The sequence below is a fragment of the Electrophorus electricus genome, chromosome 7 (assembly GCF_013358815.1).
Source record: "Electrophorus electricus isolate fEleEle1 chromosome 7, fEleEle1.pri, whole genome shotgun sequence".
In the NCBI taxonomy this organism is placed as follows: domain Eukaryota; kingdom Metazoa; phylum Chordata; class Actinopteri; order Gymnotiformes; family Gymnotidae; genus Electrophorus; species Electrophorus electricus.
In genome coordinates this window covers 6,142,455-6,161,538 of record NC_049541.1, presented here as the reverse complement: position 1 = coordinate 6,161,538, position 19,084 = coordinate 6,142,455, and the positions used below count along the sequence as shown (strand labels likewise).

At 44.2% G+C, this 19,084-nt stretch overlaps 1 protein-coding gene across 14 annotated transcripts in view; it reads left to right on the top strand.

Annotated features, from left to right (window-relative positions):
- dlg1l (discs, large (Drosophila) homolog 1, like) overlaps positions 1-18,310 on the top strand; it is a 72,076-nt gene extending 53,766 nt beyond the window's left edge. For 8 of the 14 annotated variants that reach the window (XM_035527844.1, XM_027030774.2, XM_027030781.2 and 5 more), the window contains 14 exons: positions 399-525; positions 2,156-2,312; positions 2,925-3,027; positions 5,030-5,144; positions 5,508-5,684; positions 5,924-5,990; positions 8,591-8,687; positions 11,276-11,317; positions 13,751-13,801; positions 14,176-14,277; positions 14,901-15,073; positions 15,879-15,988; positions 16,271-16,362; positions 16,603-18,310. In XM_035527844.1, coding sequence (XP_035383737.1) covers positions 399-525; positions 2,156-2,312; positions 2,925-3,027; positions 5,030-5,144; positions 5,508-5,684; positions 5,924-5,990; positions 8,591-8,687; positions 11,276-11,317; positions 13,751-13,801; positions 14,176-14,277; positions 14,901-15,073; positions 15,879-15,988; positions 16,271-16,362; positions 16,603-16,709 — 1,520 coding nt within the window. In that variant the 3' untranslated portion in view covers positions 16,710-18,310. Of the gene's footprint in view, positions 1-398; positions 526-2,155; positions 2,313-2,924; positions 3,028-5,029; positions 5,145-5,507; positions 5,685-5,923; positions 5,991-8,590; positions 8,688-9,081; positions 9,116-11,275; positions 11,318-13,750; positions 13,802-14,175; positions 14,278-14,900; positions 15,074-15,878; positions 15,989-16,270; positions 16,363-16,602 lie in introns of all 14 variants that reach the window. The other 6 variants (XM_027030818.2, XM_027030796.2, XM_035527843.1 and 3 more) reach the window with 2 other exon arrangements.
- Positions 18,311-19,084: the final 774 nt, after the last annotated feature.

Genomic DNA, 19,084 nt, shown 5'->3' with positions numbered 1-19,084 from the left:
GGTGCGGCCCAAACTCCCAGAACAGCTGGACCAGACTGGCTTCGTTTTCCACTCAGAAGGAAAGGAAACGGAAGAGGCCAAGGATTTGACCCGCTGTCAGCACGTGGTCCGAGGTGCTCAGTTAACGTGAGCCAAGGAAATTGGTAGCACCATTTGTGGGACGTGATCCTTTGGCGATTAGGTCATCCAATTTGCAAAATTGGGGGGGGGGGGGTGTTGTACTTACTTGGACTATTTGTTTATTTTAATTTTGTCACAAAGGAAACTGTTAGTTTGGGACATTACAGATGTTTAAAACAGACCTGTGCTGTTGACATGGGCATGTTTTTCATTTGAATTTTAATGTTTGGTGGCTGTTTTTTTTGTTTGTTTTTTGTTTTTTTTTCTCTTTCCTTCAGCTTATTCCCAACACATGGAGAACCATATCAGCCCGCCGAGCTTCCTGAGCCAGCCAGTGCCCCCCACCACCTCGGGGCCCTACTCCCCCACTCCGAGGCCCACCGGCGGGGACGACGACATCACCAGGTACGGTTACTCCCATTCCTGGCTCATTTAGCATATGGTCAAATTGTTTTTCTATGTTGTGTTGTCATCACTACTATAGCGAGGTTTTACAATATGGTAGGCAAATTTGACATTTCTCATGTGCAACACTGCATCAAATACAAATTTTCAAAAGTATACTGAACGCAGAATTTTAACTGGCAAGATTTGTGAGCTTATTTTCCGTCTCTAGAGCCGGTTTGTCACAATTTACATTATAGAAATGAACAAATGTTTGTCCGCCATGAACACAATGAAAGCAGGCTCAAAAAACACTTTACAATGATATTGTAAAGACTTTACGGTGTTGTGTTACTCTTATGGGGTAACACTTAATTGCCAGTTGCCATGGATACTGAGCACAACACAAAACATCGCGCTACCTTTTTGAAGTTCAACAGTGTACTTTGACGTGTAGCATATCAAAGATTCAGTGCTTTACCTTACGGCGGAGCTGAGGCAGCACCAGCCTATCAAGGGCTGGTGAGGAGGACAGTGTCGGGTTGCCAGTTCACCTTCCTCAGATAGCATGACCTTCAGGGCTTCACCAAAGAAGTTGTGAAGCATGATGGCAGTGAACATTTTCTTCTATCTCCCATAACGCCGCAGCCCCAGCCCCCCCCCCCCCCCCCCCCCCCCCCCCCCCCCGGGGCAGGACAAGTGTTTGGGAACACCATCTCTCTAATTTCACTCAGAGTGAGCCAAAACACAAACAAAATCACATCACCCCATCACACAACCTTATTTGGGAATTTATTTACAAACAATTGAGCAGAACTGCATTTGCGCAGATGTGGGTTAGTCCAGGGCATCATTAGTGCTATAGCGTTTTAAGAAGCTCCAAATTTAGCCCCATTCACATTGTCAGTTAATTTTCATAAAATCACCAGTGCATTACCAAGCCTCTTAGCTAGTTTGTCAGCAAATGAATAATCAAGAGTGTTGTAATCAGGTGTAATAACTGATTCAATTAATCTGAATTTAGAGGAGTATTTGAAAATGGAGCGTGACTGTCATGCGTGGCTAAAGCAGTTCTCGGGAGAGGAGGAACACTCAAGCAAATAACAGTGTACAACTGCCTTTTTCTTAAAGATGTATCTCCATGACATTTTGAACTGTAATGAGCTATGACTGAACGGTATTTGACCTTATAATCTGCGTATTTTACTGTAGAGTTGCGGGGGGTGGGGGGGGTGTCTCCTCATTCAACTCGGTGCTTTGCGCAGTGGAGCAGACCTATAGCAACGCTGCCCTCTGGAGACCAGTCAAGTGTACTGCATCTGCAAGCAGTACTCTCCCTCTAACAGATTGTGGCCATATATAGGCTTGTTTATGGTCTCAATAAAAGGGCTCACTTGCGCTCTGTCACCAACATTGCAGTGTGTACAGAGCTCCAACACTTCATTGTTGCTGTTTTTTTTTACACATTTGTATAAATGTCTTGAAGATCCATTTTTGTCTGTATGATTTAGGTTCTGCGTGAAGCTTTTTAGGCAAACCTTTGGTAGAAATATGACTAGTGTAATTATGGCTGAGGAGTCTCTGCTGCAGTATGAACATGCTGCGTGTCTTGTGTACGTGTGTCTGTGGGTGCGTCGCTGCTCATTTACAGAGAGCCCAGGAAAGTGGTCCTGCACCGTGGAGCCACAGGTCTGGGCTTCAACATCGTGGGCGGCGAGGACGGTGAAGGCATCTTCATCTCCTTCATCCTGGCAGGCGGCCCCGCTGACCTGAGCGGAGAGCTGATAAAAGGAGACCGCCTCGTCTCGGTGAGTGGCCCCAAACACACACTGATGAACAGCGATACAGATCATACCGTCACCGCTCATCTATACACCATGCTACAGCCAAGTTTATAAACATAGTCTAAATTAAATAACCATGTAATTAAATAACCAGAAATGACGAGACAGAACGTTACTGCCTTAAGCTGAGCTTTCTTGCTCCGTGTGCAGTAGGGATGCACACCATACCATTATACACATTGCCATCAGCACCGCATCACTTTACAGCATCACATCACGTCATTAACGTCATCACAGCATTGACGTTTAGCATTCTAATCTACATCCTGGACCAGCTGTGTGTTCTGTGGGTGCTTTTCTGGATCATGTAAATGCCTCGATTTAACAAGCGCAGTTACTTCAAAAAGAATTCTGGTCAGGCTTTAACCATGCGACGCTAAGGGGCGCACCAATGTTCTTGTTGATGTGTTGTGATGCTTACTGCAATTACCAGATGCAGCAATGCAACCACAGTCAAGTTCATTGTCCAGTGTGAAGCTGTGGTGTCACACAGTCTGTTCACACTGGCTGCAGATGCAGGTTTATACGGGTCCACTTGCTGCTGAGTGTCTGGCTGAGCGTCTATGTCTCCTCCAGGTGAATGGTGTGGACCTTCGCAGTGCCACTCACGAGCAAGCAGCCGCTGCCCTGAAGAATGCCGGCCAAATCGTCACCATCATCGCCCACTACAGACCAGAGGGTGAGTCACTCCCACCTAACCGGCCAGGAGAACTGTCAGCCAACCCGACCGCTCCCACAAAGACAGACCGGTGACCAATCAGTCTTCTACAGGAATCCGTTCAGGCAGGTCATTGGTAGAGCATAATCCCTGGCAGAATTAGGTCGAGTCCAATAAGCCTATGAAACAAACAGCATGTCTGAGGAGCCAGCAGGCTTACAAGGATTTTGTTGTGATTTGAAGTACCTACTGGCCAAAGTATAGCTGCGTCCATGTTTAGCTGCACGTCTCTCTCTTCTTTACTGATCTGCTAATTGCTGTTCTGCCAGTGACCCAGATAAGTCCCAATCTCTCAATCCTGATTGCAAGGTTATTTCAGCACCATGGCATGCTGTTATGCTGGCCACAGCAGTAGGGTTGCTGCCTGCTCGTCTCTGGTAGGATTTCTGCAGCTATTTCATGCAGTCTGGCCAATGGCCGCATCTGCTTCCATGTCCAGAGAGTGGCCTTGCCCTGCCACTATTAATGACTGAGTCTGTCTGGTTTTATTTATACATATACAGAGTGCTGCTTGTGAGCTGAGAAAACCTGCAATTTGTGGTGGAACATTTGCATGAATCTTTGAAATAAACCACGAGGATGTAGTACAACCCTAGAAATGACCTGGACACCAAGGTTTTATGGTAAACATATGGAATCCCTCTGTGTGGGTCGGTCTGTCTGTTTTTCTTTTCTGCACCTTTTTTTTTTTTTTTTTTTTTTAACAAATAAATGGATGTGCTGGCTGGTGTGCTTCATGATTTAGATGATACATTAGCACATAGGTTTACTGGCACCATAATAGCCTCCTCTCCAGCTGCTGTGTGTGCGTGCGTGCTTGTGATCGTCAGCACACACCCATTTCTGTAATGCTTAAATGTGAACATTTATTAAAAGGACAGTTTAACACCGCCTTTGACACTGAGCAATGGAGGGACGGGGGTGGGCTGCGAGCCCTTTACAAACCACCTCTCAGCTGCAGAGTGTGTGTGTGTGTGTGTGTGTGTGTGTGTGTGTGTGTGTGAGAAAGAGAGAGAGAGTGTGAGCAAGGTAGCCTGCTGTGTGTCTGGCCGTCTTTACTGAAGCCAGCACGTGCAGCGGGCAGTCGAAGCACCCTATTAGGGAACGGTCTGTAACAGAAAGTGTGTACTTCTCTAGAAAGTCCAGGCAGGCTGCAGAAACAAGGAGTAGCTGCCTTTACTGTAAGTAGTGCACTTGGTTCAATCAGGATCAGCAAATGTAGGGGGAAAATGAAGGTATCAGCCAATTGCATGGTTGCGTGTTCTTGTTTTGGGGTGACTTGTTGACTTCCCCCCCCCCGTTTGAGTTCCTAGCTGTGATATTCAGCTGTTTAGAAGGATGGTGGTGTTTTTAAATTGTTTTTGTTCACTGTCATACTGGAATGTCTTGTTGGCTATTTCCTAGTTCAGTTAAAGGAGTGTCTAGTAGAATGTACCTTTTGGGTTTTCTATTCAGTCTTTGACTCACTGGAACACATTTGATCTTGGATGTTTATTATGGTATTACTTTAGGCTCGTCACGTGTAGTCCTGTGTGAGAATAATCTTTTCTCATTTGAGCCTGCTGTATGTTGGAGATGATTGCTCAAACTCGTGTTGCTCAAACTCTGTTTTCACTGAAGCGAGATCTGGTCATCCCAGTTAGGGCTTTCAGACCCCTGCTGCTGTTAACCCGCACAGCCACAAACAAGACTTGCCGTAAACACAAAAGAAGACAGGAATTTTTTTTTAATATATTCTCTCTCTCTCTCTCTCTCTCTCTCTCTCTCTCTCTCTCCCTCTCTCCCCATGGTAAACTTGAAAAGCCTCTGAAATGTGACATTGTTGACCATGTATGAAGCATCTCTCCACAGCTTGCGTGCTAAACACTGAAGTGCACATTATGTTCAGCACATTGTCCCTGCACTGCTGCCAACCCTGTGTGTGTGTGTGTGTGTGTGTGTGTGTGTGTGTGTGTGTTTGCAGAGTACAGCCGTTTTGAGGCTAAGATCCATGACCTGCGGGAACAGATGATGAACAGTAGCATCAGCTCTGGATCAGGCTCTCTGAGGACCAGTCAGAAAAGATCTCTATATGTTAGGTACATCACACACAGCAGCCCTACACTCAGTCATCACATTTGATTGTGATGCTTGCTGGCGCCATTTGTACTCATTAGTATGTGAGAAAGGAAAATAATTATTATTTATGAGATTCATTATTATTTATGAGAGAGATTAAGATTCCTGTTTGGTATGGTGATATTGCTTATACATAGTATTTGATTCTATATTTTTTCCCTTCTTTCTGTTGTTTATTTTTCTCAGATTTAACTTGAAATTGGCTCAGAATTTTAAATCACATCGTAACATTATTTTAAAAGACCATGTTATTTTACAGGAATCACGAGCGTGCTGCGATTTAGCTTGTTGAGCATTAACACCGTAAAAACCTCCCCTCCCAGGGCGCTGTTCGACTACGACAAAACCAGGGACTCTGGCCTGCCCAGTCAGGGCCTGAACTTCAAGTTCGGCGACATCCTGCACGTGGTGAATGCCTCTGATGACGAGTGGTGGCAGGCACGGCAAGTCACCCCCGAGGGCGAGGTCGAGGAGATGGGGGTGATCCCCAGCAAGAGGAGGTAAGACCACGGCTGCCAAGTGATCGGGCTCTTTTCTGCTCTGTGGCACGTTGCGTTGTTTTGCTGGGAAAAAGTACAAACCATTGTGGCACCACTGTTTTACGGGGTCTTTTGCCCCGAAGGACCATCTGCACCCAGCGATGCTGCAACATCGGGCCTCGTGTTTCTTAAAGCTAGTGTCTCCACGGCAACCGCGGTCTTGGCGAGGCATAAAGTCCTCTGTGTGTGTTTCCCCTCAGAGTGGAGAAGAAAGAGAGAGCCAGGTTAAAGACAGTCAAGTTCAACTCCAAATCACGCAACAGAGGGGTAAGTCCATTCCTCCCTCCCTGAACCCCCACAAGGACGCAGTACCCTTTAGCTTCTCACAGCCGCAACAGTGGCTCCCGGATATTAGTAACATATAATAGTTTACTGGGAAGGCATGTAAAAGTGAGTTGAGCATTTAGTTTATCAGAAGTGAGGTGTAATGAAAGGGGAACCTCTGTAACATCAGCCGTGTGGCTCTGTCACTCATCCTAGCTGCTGGAGGGCTCCACTCAAAGTTAAGCAGTGTGAATAATGCAGTGTGAATAATCTATATAGCGTTGTGTATTTATGGTAGGGATACCTCTGTTTAGAAGCGCCCACTGCACTGTTTACAATTTCCTTTAAGTTTGCTTTCCTTTGTTTGGGACTAAGCTTTGGAAATAGATGTGCATGTGATGAGTGACTCTGTGTCTCTGCTGGTTCACACGGACCTAATTCAAATATCCAGAATATTTTTTTATCTTAACACTCAGTTGAAAAGCAGCTCCATTGACATGTTAGATGTTTTAACAATAGGCCTGTACCATAGGAATGGTTTTATTCATGATGATTCTGCCATTTTAATACTTCACTCACATGGAATAATGCTTCGTCACTGCCACTTGTGTGGTGTACTGTGCTGTGTATAATCCACTAATCGAGTTTGCATATGGACAGTCTGTTATGAGTTAACAGCATGTTTAACAGCGCCCCCTGCTGGGCACCTCCCAGTTCTCAGGCATTACATAACCCACATAACAGTAGCACCGAACATTTGGGGCGGGACAGTTCGCCGCCGCCCCTCATGCTAACCCCCCAAAACCAACACTCCGAGCATGCATGAGCGGAAAGCCCACAGGGGGAAGTACGCTTGCCATTGACGTCGGACTGCCCTGCCACCACACCCCCAGCCTTCTCTTTCATCCCTCGCTCACCGCTCTTCTCCTTTCACTCTGCTCCTCCCTCGCTCCACTCACCGTTTGCAAGTCTGCAGTGCCAGTGCGCTGCTCCGCCCGGTGAGGCACGTGTCGCGGCCTACTGGTGCACTGCATGTCGTGTGTCGCTTGGCTGGTCAGGATGGAGTTAGATGACGGAGGTTTTTTTGTTTTGTTTTGTTTTTTCTGGGAGTATCCGTATGTTTTTAAAGTTATTTTCTATAGCTGATATGTAAAATAGCTGATATTTCCGCGACCTAATAACAGAATGTGTTTGATGGTTCTCAGCATGTCAAAATCGTTTAAACTGAAATACTGCCATGTGCTTTCTTTCTTAATGCCCTTCTGTTTTCTTTTTTATCTGTCCTTTTTCTCTTTATAGCTTTTTTGACATTCTCTTTGTCTTGCTGGGTAGGGATTCCTCAGAGTACCCTGAAGACTACATATCTCCTGCTGGGGCTTTTGTGTTTCCTCATGGTGCTATCCCTTAAGGATAGTGGCGGGAACCACAGTACTTCCAAGCACATGCCTGTGTCTGACATTCCCACAGAACCTCTCGCCTCCCTCTTCCTGTTGCATAAACTAGCATGGCAGCCATATGCCTACACAGGGGTAAGGGAACCTGTGAAGTATCAGTGGCAGGAGAGCAGACTGGGTCTCCCCCATGTGCCGTTTGAAAGGGAGACTTGAGCTAAATGCCTTAAATGTAAATTAGGGTACTGCAGTTGAGGTAACCCCTGGAAATAACAAACATTTTTAACGACACTGCAGAGTAGTCAGTTTAATTAGTTTTGTCTGAAAGTGTGTGTACATTTTCAAGGCAGCTGTATTGTCATACTTCTGAGACACGAAGACAAAATATAATAAGGGACAATATTTCATAACGGAACAGAAGTCATTACTGTACAGAAGTCTGATCATATATAAATATACCTAATTATGGTTATGGAATGGTTTTTGATTTTGCATAATAATCTGCAGGGTAAATGGGTAAACCTCTGACCAGTGTGTGTGAGTGACCTAGGAGCAGACAGATGATAAATGAACAAAAGCATTTCTAAAGTTATTTTTTTGAAAAACATAAGGCAAAGACCCAGCAACTGGAGAGAGGGGTGTAGTTGACTTTCTCGGAGCTCCGGTTGCTACACCCGCAGCATTGGATGTTGTTACGGTTGGTGCTGATACCCCATGCTGCCTCTCTCTTCCCTTCTTGCCCAGCTTCACATTCTGTCCCTGCTGTTTCACCCATCTGAGCTCTGCGGGGTGTATGGCTCGAGGCCATTTTATTTGTTCACGTCTTCACTTCTGGGTTTTCTTTATTTGGTTCAGCCTGTGCAGACTTCGCGCAACCTTCCAGGGCCCTGATTAGCGTTTGGAACAAGCAGAAGACAAACGAAGAGCCAGAGAGCATACGTGGATGACACGCTGTTTACCAAGCACAGCTGATTTGGCCTGGCTGCAGTCCTGCAGCAGGCTAGAGCTTTAGCAGTCTGGACAGGGTTAAGGGGTCGCTCACTGGCCCTGTGGAGAATCTCTGGGCCCGGAACGATGCGCAAGGTCCACACCAAAGCTCATCTTTTCATTTTCTCCATCCGAACATCAGACACCCTTCTCTCTCTCTCTCTCTCTCTCTCTTTTTTTTTTTGTTCTTTTTTTTTTGTCCCCCTCCCTTCTCTTCCTCCGCAGTCCCTCAATGACAAGCATAGAAAGAACCTCTTTTCCCGCAAGTTCCCCTTCTACAAGAGCAAGGAGGCGAGCGAGCAGGAAACGAGCGATGTGGACCGTAAGTATTACGGCGCTCGGCCAGGACCAGGACCAGGACCAGGGCTAGGGCCAGGGCTAGGGCCAGGGCTAGGGCTAGGGCGACGCCGTGCAGGGCCAGCAGGGGGCGCTTCTGCGCTGGGTATGGCACCCATCAGCGGCACCTTGGCAGCAGAGGAGCCCAGCTCGGTCTGGTTGCAAATGCAAAACCAACACCCACTACAGTCCAAGTACATCTCTGGGTGGGGTTTTTTTTTTTTGGGTTTTTTTTTTTGTGCACCACTCTCGCCTGCGTTCCCTTGAGGGCTGATGGGTGCTGGACCCAGCGGTGGAAGCTATTCCCAGAGCATTTTCAGTAACCCACTGTGCTGTTGTGGTTGTTTTGCTCCCTTTCTCTTTTGCTGACCGCTCCGCAGGACAACCCAGACGACATGCAATCCAAAGGACAGAGTAAGTGCCCAGGCTCTGCCCCCTTCCCACCAGACAGACGTCCATCACATCTGTAGTGCAGATGGCCCTTCACCCCACTCTCGATGTTGGCCACACCGTTCTCTCTCTCCATCACTTTCATGTCTAGGGTTGGGTACCGATATCCGGTCCCAGTATGGCACCCATTCCTATATGCTCTGTATCTACCAGACCAAATTTTGGTGCCTTGTTTTGATACCATATAAAGGGATAGTTCAGTGAAATATTTAAGTTAAAATTTTGCTTCTTTACTTTAGAACAAAAACTTACGTCCACAAACCACCGCTCAGTGGTTAAAATACTCCACTTGTAATCAGAAGGTTGTCAGTTCAAGCTCCACCTCCACCAGATTGCCACTGTGGCGCCCCTAAGCAAGGCCCTTAACCTTAATTGCTCAAGTTGTACTCAGTCATAATTGTACTTTGCTTTGGATAAAAGCAGCAGCTTTTATCCAAATGTCAAATGTCAGTTAAGACCTGGATGCAGTTTCAAGGGGTTGAGAGCTGAAAGTTTGTGGACATGTAATTATGATGCCTATTTGGGTTTCTGACTTCCTTTGTTTGTTAGCAATGTTAGCAGCTTTTGTTCTAAACAAAGAACCAAAATTTGGATTCCAAGCATGTTTTGGGTGATGGACCACATCTGGGATAAGTGGAAAATCATACAAGTTCGATTTTTCTCTGAAATACTCGTCGGAGCTGTCGTCTGAAATCTTTGCCGTTTGGTGCTCCGAAACAGGTGCTACTTTCTTTGCCTGTATCACACTAGTTAACCTCCCACTTGCTCTGATGGCAGCAGATGCGTATTGTTGGCCATCAGCTAGTACCTTAAACACCGTTAAAATGCTTAACAGTGTAGTTAAACAGTTAAAGCAGTCTAAAGTGTGGCTGCATTTCAACGGAAGGTATTCCAACACATGCAACAAATATTTTAAAACAATTGTGAGAAAAGAGGGTGACTGGTTAATTGAAGCTACTGGCAACACACGGAATAACACTTTAAACCAGTCGGACGTGCCATGTATGGGGGGGGGGGGGGGGGAGAATGTAAAGATGTTCTTTAATGTGGTTGACCTTCACATTTTGTTTTTCTTTTAGAAATCCCAGTTCAGGCACAGTTTAGGCACCGGCACCATTTTAAAAGCATCGTTTTAGCACCAGTATCAGCAAAAGCCCAAACGATACCCAGCCCTACTCATGGCTCATTACCATAGCGTGCCAACTCGTCACTCCTTCACTTCACTTCCCTCTTTAACATTCAGTAGAATTAGTTTGAGAATCTACCTTTAGGCCAGAACCTGACTTTTATGCCAAGGCCGCTCTTGCGCGTGCAGTCAGTTCCGCTGGGTGCACACAAACAGGGGAAGGCTCTTCAAGCAAGACTACGGACGATGGACTTGCTGTCATTGCTGATGATGTGTGAGGGTTTGGGCTTAGCCAATCACCAGTCTGCCTCAGATCTCCGTCTCTCTTTAATTAATATCGTAAGAAGCCAGAAATGTTCACAAAGTGCCTTAAAGAAGACAAGTTTTGCCCTTCATAAATTAGTCGCTGACACATTTAGTTTTATTAGTTGATTATCCTTTTCATTTCACATTCGTATGTGAAACGGAGCGTGTTAGATGCTTTGGCCCCATAACATTTTTAAGTGCACAGTTCCTTAGCCTTACTGTATTGTTGAACCCATGCACTTCTCAGTGAAGCACGCTGGGTTCTGGGGTTTAATTTGTATACCGTCGCCTGTAATTGCCTGCTGCAGGGCTGACCATCCCGAGGCCTGGCGAACCACACTGCTGTGCAGTTTAGCTTTCCTCTGTGCTGTAAGAAGGACACCATGCTTAACTAACTGAATGAGGTGTGTTAATACAGGAGAAAATAAAACTACACAGTACTGTGGCTTCCCTGCCTGGAATTTGACTGGTGTAGGGGTTTGTTTACTATGTGCTATTCTTTCGGTTTACCAGAGGGCTTTCTCTCTCCAAGGGTTTGTGCTGTGCCCCTATTGGCCAGTCTTTGGGTTACACCTGGGTTATCAGCCACACTGGCTTTCCACTTTCGTATTATAGATCTTCATTATACTCGTTTGTTTGTGTCTCTGTTCCTCGGTTTTTACTCTCCATTTCCCTCCTTGTTGTGATTTCAGAGCATGTCACCTCTAATGCCAGTGATAGCGAAAGTAGTTACCGTAAGTTTTTGCTCTTATTTTTTCCTTCACATCTTCCATCGTTCTCATCAGCCCCTCTGATTTTCCTCTTAATATCTAATGCTTTCTTACTAACATACGCGCGCACACACACAAAGATGTACATGGCTAAATCCCGTCATGAAGACCTAATGTGTATATGAATTGATATGGTTGTACTGACAAATTTTGCTAACATTTTAATACTGTATGTGTGTGTGTATATAGCATATGGTGACATATTACACAAAGTTACATCAACATAGCTGGTCAAGTGAGCAAGCCGGTTCCCTATGTGTAAGGGGCATTGCAGGGCACAGGCAGCGGAATGTTCTGGAAGTCTGCAACTACACAGTCACATAGATAGATACAATACTCAAATCAACCAGGCAGGACTAAGCCAAATCCTAGCCCAGTCTCCATAGCAACAGAGCTTTCCAGTGCCCCTCCCCAAAACTCCTCTCTCTTCTCTCGGACACTATCAGTAGTGAGGCTGTGGTGGCTGTACTTTAAAGCATGTTATTTTATTTTCTCAGGCTGTATAAAACATAGGCTTGTGTAGTATGTGTGATCCTGATCACATTCAAGAATAATTTATTTAGCAGCACTTGTTATATTGCATTAATATTCCTGCACTTTCAGTAGTTTTATTAAATCTCTTCTCATTTTACTCTTATGCTTAATGAGTTTATCATTTGTAATTATCTTACAAACATTATGTAATATCTTACAAACTTATAAATTTTATTCTTTTGTCATTCAGTACATATGCTATTATTGGTATATACACTGCCGGGCCAATAAAAAGGTCTCACACGCTAATATTTCGTTGGATCGCCTTTAACTTTGATTATGGAACGCATTCACTGTGGCATCATTTCCACAAGCTTCTGCAACGTCACAACATTTATTTCTGTCCAGAGTTGCATTAATTTTTCCCCAAGATCTAGTATCGATGATGGGAGATTTGGACCACTGCGCAACATCATCTCCAGCACATCCCAAAGATTCTCAATGGGGTTCAGGTCTGGACTCTGTGGTGGCCAATCCATGTGTGAAAATGATGTGTCATGCTCCCTGAACCACTCTTTCACAATTTGAGCCTGATGAATCCTGGCATTGTCATGCCCGTGCCATCAGGGAAGAAAAAAAATCCATTGATGGAAAACCTGGTTGTTCAGTATATTCAGGTAGTCAGCTGACCTCATTATTTGGGCACATAACGTTGCTGAACTTAGACCTGACCAACTGCAACAACCCCAGATCATAGCACTGCCCCCACAGGCTTGTACTGTAGGCACTAGGCATGATGGGTGCATCACTTCAGCCGCCTCTCTTCTTACCCTGATGCGCCCATCACTCTGGAACAGGGTAAATCTGGACTCATCAGACCACATGACCTTCTTCCATTGCTCCAGAGTCCAATCTTTATGCTCTCTAGCAAATTGAAGCCGTTTTTTGCCAGTTAGCCTCACTGACAAATGGTTTTCTTAAGGCTAGACAGCTGTTTAGTCCCAATCCCCTGAGTTCCTTTTGCATTGTGCATGTGGAAAGCTTTTACTTTCACTACTAAACATATCCCTGAGTTTTACTGTTGTTTTTCTATGATTTGATTTCACCACACGTTTAAGTGATCGCTGATCAGGATCATTCAAGATTTTTTTCAGACCACATCTCTTCCTCGAAAATGATGTTTCCCCACTGTCCTTCCACTTTTTAATAATGCGTTGGACAGTTCTTAACCCAATTTTATTAGTTTCAGCAATCTCCTTAGATGTTTTCTCTGCTTGATGCATGCCAATACTTTGACCCTTCTGAAACAGATTAATATACGACCACAGGATGTGTCTTTCGACATGATTGTTTAACAAATGAGAAGCTACTCACTGCATCAGTTAGGGTTAAATAACTTGTTGCCAGCTGAAACATAAACCAACCATGCAGTAATTATCCAATGGGAGGCTCTAACCTATTTTGCTTAGTTAAATCCAGGTGGTGACCTTTTTTTTTTGGCCAGGCAGTGTATGTACTTATGAACACCTTTATGAGTAGCAAACAAGAGACTCGTGGTCAAATTCAGTTTTCTCTGCTACTTAAAGTGGGGTGCTAGTAGGAGCGATTTCATGTCACGTGCTATAACTCACCTGCCTGAAAGGCTGAGATCTGCAGGAAGCCGCAGAGCTCTTCCACTGGAGCAGTCCCGCCCCAGGCACGACTGCCTTACAGATGCTGCATGCTTGACGGCCTCAGGCGACCTCTAGTGGTTACCAAGAGCGAGCACCGCATTTTACAGCCTCTGCTGATCAAATTTGAGTTTGGCGGTGTGAAATTAACTCGCTCTTGACGACATAAAACGCTGAGCAGCTAGAGACATGGCAAGGCAGCAGAGAAGCCCCATGGCTTCCATTTAAGCATAACACTGTGCTTCACCCTCAGGTGGCCAGGAGGAGTACGTGCTATCCTACGAGCCCGTGCATCAGCAGGAAGGTGAGCGCGCAGGTTAAATCGCTACCGCAGCCGGAAGATCAGTCTAGGCTTTTATGCATGTTCGTTTTAAAACACCTCCTCAGCCATTTATTGGTTAGGATCTTCAGCTGATTTTATGTTAGCCCTGCCCTAATTTATGGGCAGTTGTAAAACCAGCTGGTTAAGACTTGCTAAATTGCCAATTAAGTTCTACAAAATGTGCTGACTATATCATAAATGCATTACTAGGTTGTATTATCCCAGGAAAAAAAGTTGAGCCTTTTCTGCATGCCCGTAATAGTAGTATCATGGAAAGAAACTGTATGGTTTGATTGTGATGCTTTACAATGCAGTTGAATTTTTTTGTTGTGTGGTGCTCATTTCTCCTTCCACAGTGAACTACACTCGGCCAGTGATCATCCTCGGCCCAATGAAGGACAGAGTCAATGATGACCTGATATCAGAGTTCCCTGACAAGTTTGGCTCCTGTGTTCCTCGTGAGTATTGGAAGGATGGGAGCTTGTGCACATGGGCGAGCATATTCGTGTGTGCACTAAAGTGCTTCTTAAATGCATCATTATTATTAGATCTTTTCCTATACAAACCTGCTTTAGTTACCTCATCAGTTTGGCATGAAATGAGCTTAATGAGCTTTGGGCACTATGGGCAGTAAATAATTTTCTGTAGTTAGATTCAACATCTGTAACTGTTCCTGCAGTGTTTGCAGTTCATTCATAATCATGTTGTGATCAGTATCTGTTTGAACAGACAATGTCCAGCTGTCCATAGAATACACATTCACAAGCTCCAGTCTGTTGCACTGGGCTGTTTGGCAGGTGTGAGAGTTAATAGAGTTTGAACACATGATTGTAGAAATTATATAATAGTTTTATAAATTGGCATATAATATATCCATTTGCATTGCATTTATATTTCAGTATACTTGCCTCTCTAGATAATTGAGTAGCCAATGCTGCAACTCTAGAATGTTCTGCAAGAGCAGAATCACACAGCTTTGCTATTCGAGCCGCTCATCGAGAGCATGGCGGTCAGGACTGGGAAGTGATGCTGTGCCTAATTCCCCGCTCAAACCCGCACGTTTCCTTTCCCACCGTCGCAGACACGACCCGACCCAAGCGGGACTACGAGGTGGACGGGCGGGACTACCACTTCGTGGTGTCACGCGAGCAGATGGAAAAAGACATCCAGGAGCACAAGTTCATTGAGGCGGGCCAGTACAACAACCACCTGTACGGCACCAGCGTGCAGTCTGTGCGCGAGGTGGCTGAGAAAGTAAGACTCTGGGGGAAGCACTGCATAATGAACTAATGATAATTATATCATTTGGATTACAGCAATCCAAGCATTCTTTCATAAGATGTTACCAATATACTGCACTCTGTATCTTGGCATTGTGACTGATTTTACATGCCTGTAATTATAATTATAGGCATGTAAAATCAGTCATAATCCCAAGATACAGAGTGCAGTATATATTTATGCAGAATTATTTATGTAGACATTAGTGGAAGTTATCCAATCATCCGCTTAGCCTGAATATTTAAGGACTCTTGTTCTCGATCTGTCCACCCAGTGCTGCAAGCTGCCATACTACGTTATAACACTGTGCACAATGCATCAGTCTGTCCTGCAGCTCTGTGATTCGATGGTTATTATTAACCTCTGTTGTGCCATCCATGGCCAGGACTTTAAATAGAAGGGTTAAGGAAGGAAAGGAACTGGCTACTAGGAGATAGCAGCTCTCTGAAGCAGAGTGGTATACTGATTCACTCCACTTAGTTGCACGATAAAGCACTCTCATGCAAGTGTGGTGTGGTGCATGGTAAAGGTTCGGGAGCCTCCCTCTGCCTTGAAAGGAGTCCATCCTAGACTGCCAGTGCAGCCGTGTGATAAGGATCAAAAGACGGGAGTTGAACAAAAGGAATATGGATGGAAAAACGGGACTAAATTTGATTAGGATTAGAGGGAGAATGAAATCTTCAACGGTCTGTTGATTGTTTAAAGGAGAGAAATGGCAGGACATTGTGCATGCGTTGTCCCTGCTGTCTGTGCTGAGCTCTTGCATTGCTCCCATCAGGGCAAACACTGCATTCTAGATGTATCAGGCAACGCCATCAAGAGACTGCAGGTCGCCCAGCTCTATCCCATTGCGATCTTCATCAAACCAAAATCAGTGGAAAACATTATGTGAGTAGCCGCAGACTCGATGCCGCGCATCCACACACACAAACGGGTAACACGAATGAATGAAGTCATTCCAAACCGTGTACATGTAGTGGTTGAGAGATTTTGCTTCACACACGTGTAAAGTCTTTTATCCAAATACCATGACGGGTGGCAACACTGATACCACTCACACCAAACCCTATCATCTTGGAACATTTTTTCCACTGTGTGTATACACACGCAGTTCTCCATATTTGAGACAAGGGGCCATTATCAGATGGTCTGGGTGTATGTGTTTCTCAGGGAGATGAACAGGAGACTGACAGAGGAGCAGGGCAGGAAGACATATGACCGAGCCATGAAGTTGGAGCAGGAGTTCACAGAGCACTTCACAGGTTAGTCAGCTCACTGTGTCTCCCTCTAGTGACCAGTCATGCATAAGAGCAGACTCTAACTCTAGCTGTCACTTTAGTCTTGATGTACAAGCCAGCATGTGCAGTAAATTGGAGAAGACACAGTCCATGAGTAACTTTGTGTCTGAGCTGCTGTTAATTTTTCATTGTTAACAGTTCTACCCCTGATGACTTGGTTTAGATCACTTAATTTATTTATTTTTTTTTGCATGCGTGTTGCAGCCATTGTCCAGGGGGACACCTTAGAGGAAATATATGATCAAGTCAAGCAGATCATCGAGGAACAGTCTGGGCCATACATATGGGTACTGTCCAAGGAAAAACTATGAACAACTGCAAGATCCATTCTCCTCCTCTTTCAGTGTTGTATTTATTTTTTTTGTTGTTCATTTTTTTTTCTAAACAAATTAATCTCTGACTCTTCAGTCTCCCTCCAATATCACTTCACAGTCTCATCCTTCTAAAGTCGTGCACCACACCTGTGAGCCCCTACCAGTAACTCTTCAGCAGGTGTTCCACAAGTGTGGATATTATGTCCTCCTCTATTCCCACTGCTTCCAACTTAGAGAGAGGCGGTAAACAAGACCAGCATCCATTACCAAGGCTTTGGAAACGGTACAGTTCCTTAATGTTTAAGGGAGGTTTTACTTTATAAGGAAGGAGAGATACATAGACTGAGCTGGATCATTTTTATTTTCCTCGTTGTGTAAGGTATAACAAAAGTTGAGTCTCAGGCATTGGAATCATAAAATAGAGGAAAACAAATCACAAAAAGCAAAACTTTGCACGTTATAGCTTTAAGAGCATGTGTTCTTTAACCTTTTTTCCTTGTTCCTTTTTGTCCATAGTCCCATGTTTTCAGAAACATTTACCATAGTTCGATTTCTTTTCTTTTTCTTGACTGTTGGCGCGCATATTTCGATCTTCATTAAATTTTCATGTTAGAGAGCCTTTTCATGGGTTTTGCTTTTTTTGTTTTGATCTTATTAGTTTCTAGGAACAAGTCAACATCAAAACGTCATTGTTAAATGCTGTTTTTTTTTTTCTTACTTTCTGATCAGTGTCTTACATTTTCAGTACTTTTATTTTACATGTAGGAAAGTCTGTAAGGAACTGCCATTTTAAGAGATGTCCATGTACATCAATGGCTTCAATTGCCAGTGCATACATGAAAGAAATTTATTGTACAATGAAATAACAGATATTTAACCCTCCATGAACTGCCTATTTTGTTATAATAAAAGACTATATTGAACTTTACTTAAGCACTACTACTATGGGAGTTATTTTCTTTACATTGTAAGACATGTAAAAACAAGGAAATTTACAGAGACTCTTACGGATATATATTTTTTTCCTTCTTCCGTTTACCACCTTTGTCATTCATTTTCCTGTATGGAAGCAACCTCTGTGGAAGAGGGCAGTGAGTGGAGTGTGTCTGCACAGAGACCAGACACCGAAGCTAGCACACGCGTGCAGCGTTCAAGTACGATCACGCTTAGCGCTACTCCGGCACCTAGTTCACTCTCTCTCCCTCTGCCTCAAGCCGAGCTCTGTCTCCTTGTGTGTGTTCCGTAAGTCTTTACTGCATGGAAGAGATTAGTGCCTGGTCTGTTCCCCTTCCCAGCTGCGGAGAGCCTGAACAGGAAGGAATGAGTTCCACGTGGCTGGGTCAAGTGGCCCACGCTCCCCATAGAGACTTCTCCTTTTCTAAACCTGTCCAGGAGAGGGCACCCTGCCTAGCTCTTCTCATGACCTGATTGTTTTCTATAAGACTGCTTGTTCTACCACATCACCACTTCTGCTTTTTAGTGACACTTTGGGACTGAAAAAAAGAATACATGTAAATAACCTACTGATGATTCATTCCGTTGATCAAGAACCAGAGGAGAACGGCTACTTCAACAAATAAAACGGTGTTTCTCATACAGCTCTGCTGGTGTGCGTATTCCTTTTAGAGGGAGTCTTGTCGTGAGCCGCATGTTATGCATTTATTTGAATAATCACTGATTTCTACCTACAAACATTTTGTTTGTTAAATCAGTTTCATTTTAGGTATGCCTAGTAAATCAAGCCTTTTTCACAATACAGTTTATAAATAATAATTGGTAGATATCTAATCATTTCTTTAATAAAAGACTCTGTATACCATGTTTATATAGAATGTTTTGGCTTGCTGTGACATCAGGAATCAGTCAGTGATGCAAGCATCAGATCTACACTGACCAAATATATGCCAGTAAATGCAAAAGTTTAATTTAGGCATGTTAAAAAGGGGGAAAACAAGGTCTGGATTTCCATAAGCAACTCATGGAACAACTTCCCTTTAAACATTCTCCATGGACACTGGATTCATGTGACCGTCTGAACATGGTTAATTTTATACTTGGTTTATATAGTTCTTTAAGAGTAGAACTACATTTCCACCTTTAAAAACAGTACACAATGTCATTCCAATATTATTTACTTAATATTGAGGTGAGCATGAGAGAGAAACTGAATGTTTTGGACAGGGATTCTTCATCAAATGTGCAAGCAAAGTGCCACTGAATTACTAGGAGGAGCCAGATTATATGTGGAAAAAGTATATTTTTGGGGTTCTAAGGTTCATAGCATTCATTCCTTGGGGATCTAAAGGGACCAGTTCTTTGAGTTTCCTAATTTCATTGCTGCCATAGCAACAACTGGCAATGCAAACAGATAG